The 2683-nt window shown below is 46.1% G+C and overlaps 1 protein-coding gene across 1 annotated transcript; it reads left to right on the top strand.

The window, feature by feature from the left end:
- Positions 1–367: 367 nt before the first annotated feature.
- LOC102867401 (olfactory receptor 10W1-like) lies at positions 368–1958 on the top strand. Its single transcript, XM_006900459.1, has 2 exons — positions 368–1290; positions 1907–1958. Exons 1-2 carry the CDS (start codon positions 368–370, stop codon positions 1956–1958), a joined length of 975 nt encoding a protein of 324 aa, XP_006900521.1.
- The last annotated feature ends 725 nt before the right edge of the window (positions 1959–2683 follow it).

The raw sequence follows: 2683 nt of genomic DNA, 5'->3' as shown, positions 1-2683 counted from the left end.
CTCTGTACAGCAATGCTCAGACCAGTGCTATACACCCTCTTAAAAATTCCTTAACACTTTCTTGAGAATTTACCAAGCAATTTAATTTCCACACCAAATCTTCCAGAGTAAATGCCTCTTGAATTGTGCCACCTTCTCTTCTTTTCAAAATACCCCTATGTGACTTGGCCTTACAATTGAAAATGATACATTAAGTTAAACATATTTATGCAGAGAAATTTTGGAATGAGAAAGAAGAAAGTGAGCTCATCCTGATACTTCCGGATTTTAACTCCTTCGATTAATGGCTCCGAGGGTAATGCACCGTCACTCTGATTCTCCCTTCTGTGTTTGTAATTCTTCACAGAAAAAAGCTATTATTAGTTCCATGACCTGGCAAAACTGCTCAGCATCGACGGACTTTGTGTTCCTGGCCTATTCTTCCCGCCCAGAGCTGCAGATTATGTCCTTCACGGGAATAAGCCTGGTTTACACTTTGATCCTCATTGGGAATGTTCTCATTGTGCTGGCCATCCATTCCGAAACCCACCTGCACACACCCATGTACTATTTCCTGGGCAGCCTCTCGGGGGTAGAAGTATGTTACACTGCTGTAGTTGTACCGCACATGTTGGCTAACACGCTAAAGACACAAAGGACCATCACCTACTTGGGATGTGCCACTCAGATGGTGTTCTTCATCGGGCTGGGCAGCGCTGACTGCTTCCTCCTGGCTGCCATGGCGTATGACCGGTACGTTGCCATCTGCTTCCCCCTGCAGTATCCTCTCATCATGACGGTGAGTCTCTGTGGGCGCCTGATTGTGGCCTCGGTCATTATTGGTTTCTTCCTCTCTATACAACTGGTGGCCTTCATCTTCTGTCTGCCTTTCTGCCAGGCTCGGGGCATCAGCCACTTCTTTTGTGATGTGCCACCAGTGATGCAGCTTGTCTGTGCCAAGAGCCACCTCCATGAGCACTCCGTGCTGGTGGCAGCCACGCTGGCTATTGCTGTGCCTTTCCTCCTCATCGTCACCTCCTACACCTTCATAGTGTCCGCGGTGCTCAGGATCCACTCCTCGGCTGGCCGCAGCCGGGCCTTCTCTACCTGCTCCTCCCACCTCACCGTGGTCCTGCTCCAGTACGGCTGCTGTGCCTTCATGTACCTGCGTCCCAGCTCCAGCTATTCCCCCGAGAAAGACCAGCTCCTCTCGCTGGTCTACACGCTGGGCACCCCACTACTCAACCCACTCATCTACACCCTGAGGAACAAGGAAGTGAAAGGGGCCTTGAGGAAAGTGCTTAACAGACATCACCCTCCCAAGACCAGCTAGTGGGAAGGTCAACTATCAAGTGAAATTTGGTTTTGGTCTGTGCATGTGAGATTTCTAACTCATATTGTTCAAACTCATTCAATATTTTAAAAACTGGTTTGAATCACCTGACTACAATTTAGCTATAAGACTTTGACTCATCCACAGTCTATTTATGCAGATGACATAATCTTGCTTGGAGAAAGTAAAAATTACTTGAAGCACTTAATGAAGGGATCAAAGGCTACAGCCTTTAATATAGGATTATATCAAGAAAATGAAAATTCTTACATGAGCTCAACAGACAGCATCATGATAAATAGAAGATTGAAGTTTTCAGTGATCTTATTTTACTAGAATTCAAAAGTGATACCCATAGGTAGCAACAGTCAAGAAGTCAAAAGATTTACTGCATTGGGTACATTTGCTGTCACAGATCCCTTTACAGTGCTACAGAGCAAGGATATCAGTTTAAACACAAAGGTGCTCCTGATCCAAACCTTGGTTTCTTTCAACTGTTTCAATGAGCAAAGAAGGCTGATAAAAATTGATGTCTCCTAACTGTGTTGTTGATGAAGTGTATTGACTATTCCTGGGACTGCTGAAAGGACAAATATATCTGTCTTGGAGGAAATGTGGCCAAGGTGTTCCTCTGAGGCAAGCATAGCGATGTGTAAACTGGTATGCTTTGATAATGTTGTCAAGAAGGCATCAGCCCATGGAGAAAACAGAAAGTCAGCAAAAAAAGAAGAAAATCCTAAATGAGATGGATTGACAGGGACTACAAAAATGGGCTTGAGCCAGCACAAGCATGAGGATAGCACAGGGCAAGGCAAAGCTTCAATCTATCACACTGAAACATTTTAGGAAATACCATATGGATGAGAGTCAATGATAATGAAGTTCAAGGTCCACTGAAGGCCTTGTTGTTGTTGTTATGTGCCATCGAGTCGTTTCCGACTCATAGTGACCCTATGCACAACAGCTCTAAACCCTGCTCTATCCTGCGCCAACCGCACCGCCTCTGACACACCCATCCCGATTACCCCAGTCACCGAATCAATCCATCTCATAGAGGGTCTTCCACTCCTGCGCTGTCCCTCCACCCTCCCAAGCATGATGTCCCTCTCCAAGGACCCGTCCCTCCTGGCAACATGTCCAAAGTATGTCAGACGAAGCCACAGAATCCTTCTCCAAGGAGTAGCTTGGTTTAATCCTCTCCAAGATGAATATGTTTGTTTTCCTGGCAGTCCATGGTACATTCAGTACCCTTCTCCAGCACCACAGCTCAAAAGCATCCACTCTCCTTCAGTCCTCCCTAGTCATTGTCCAACTCTCTGATGCATACTGAAGGCCTTAGGGGGGAAAAATAAGGCCAGGAATTGGCATGAT

Source organism: Elephantulus edwardii, unplaced genomic scaffold, assembly GCF_000299155.1.
Source record: "Elephantulus edwardii isolate Elephantulus edwardi_28Jun2011 unplaced genomic scaffold, EleEdw1.0 scaffold00284, whole genome shotgun sequence".
In the NCBI taxonomy this organism is placed as follows: Eukaryota; Metazoa; Chordata; class Mammalia; order Macroscelidea; family Macroscelididae; genus Elephantulus; species Elephantulus edwardii.
The sequence above is the reverse complement of the archived record's forward strand: the minus strand, read 5'-3'. Positions and strand labels throughout refer to the sequence as shown.

Bases quoted from the DNA above. Each gene is read 5' to 3' on its own strand.
- LOC102867401 (XM_006900459.1), top strand. From the start codon at position 368: ATGACCTGGCAAAACTGCTCAGCATCGACGGACTTTGTGTTCCTGGCC. The intron at 1,291-1,906 runs TCACCCTCCCAA...GAAAGGACAAAT, and splicing joins AGGAAAGTGCTTAACAGACA to ATATCTGTCTTGGAGGAAAT.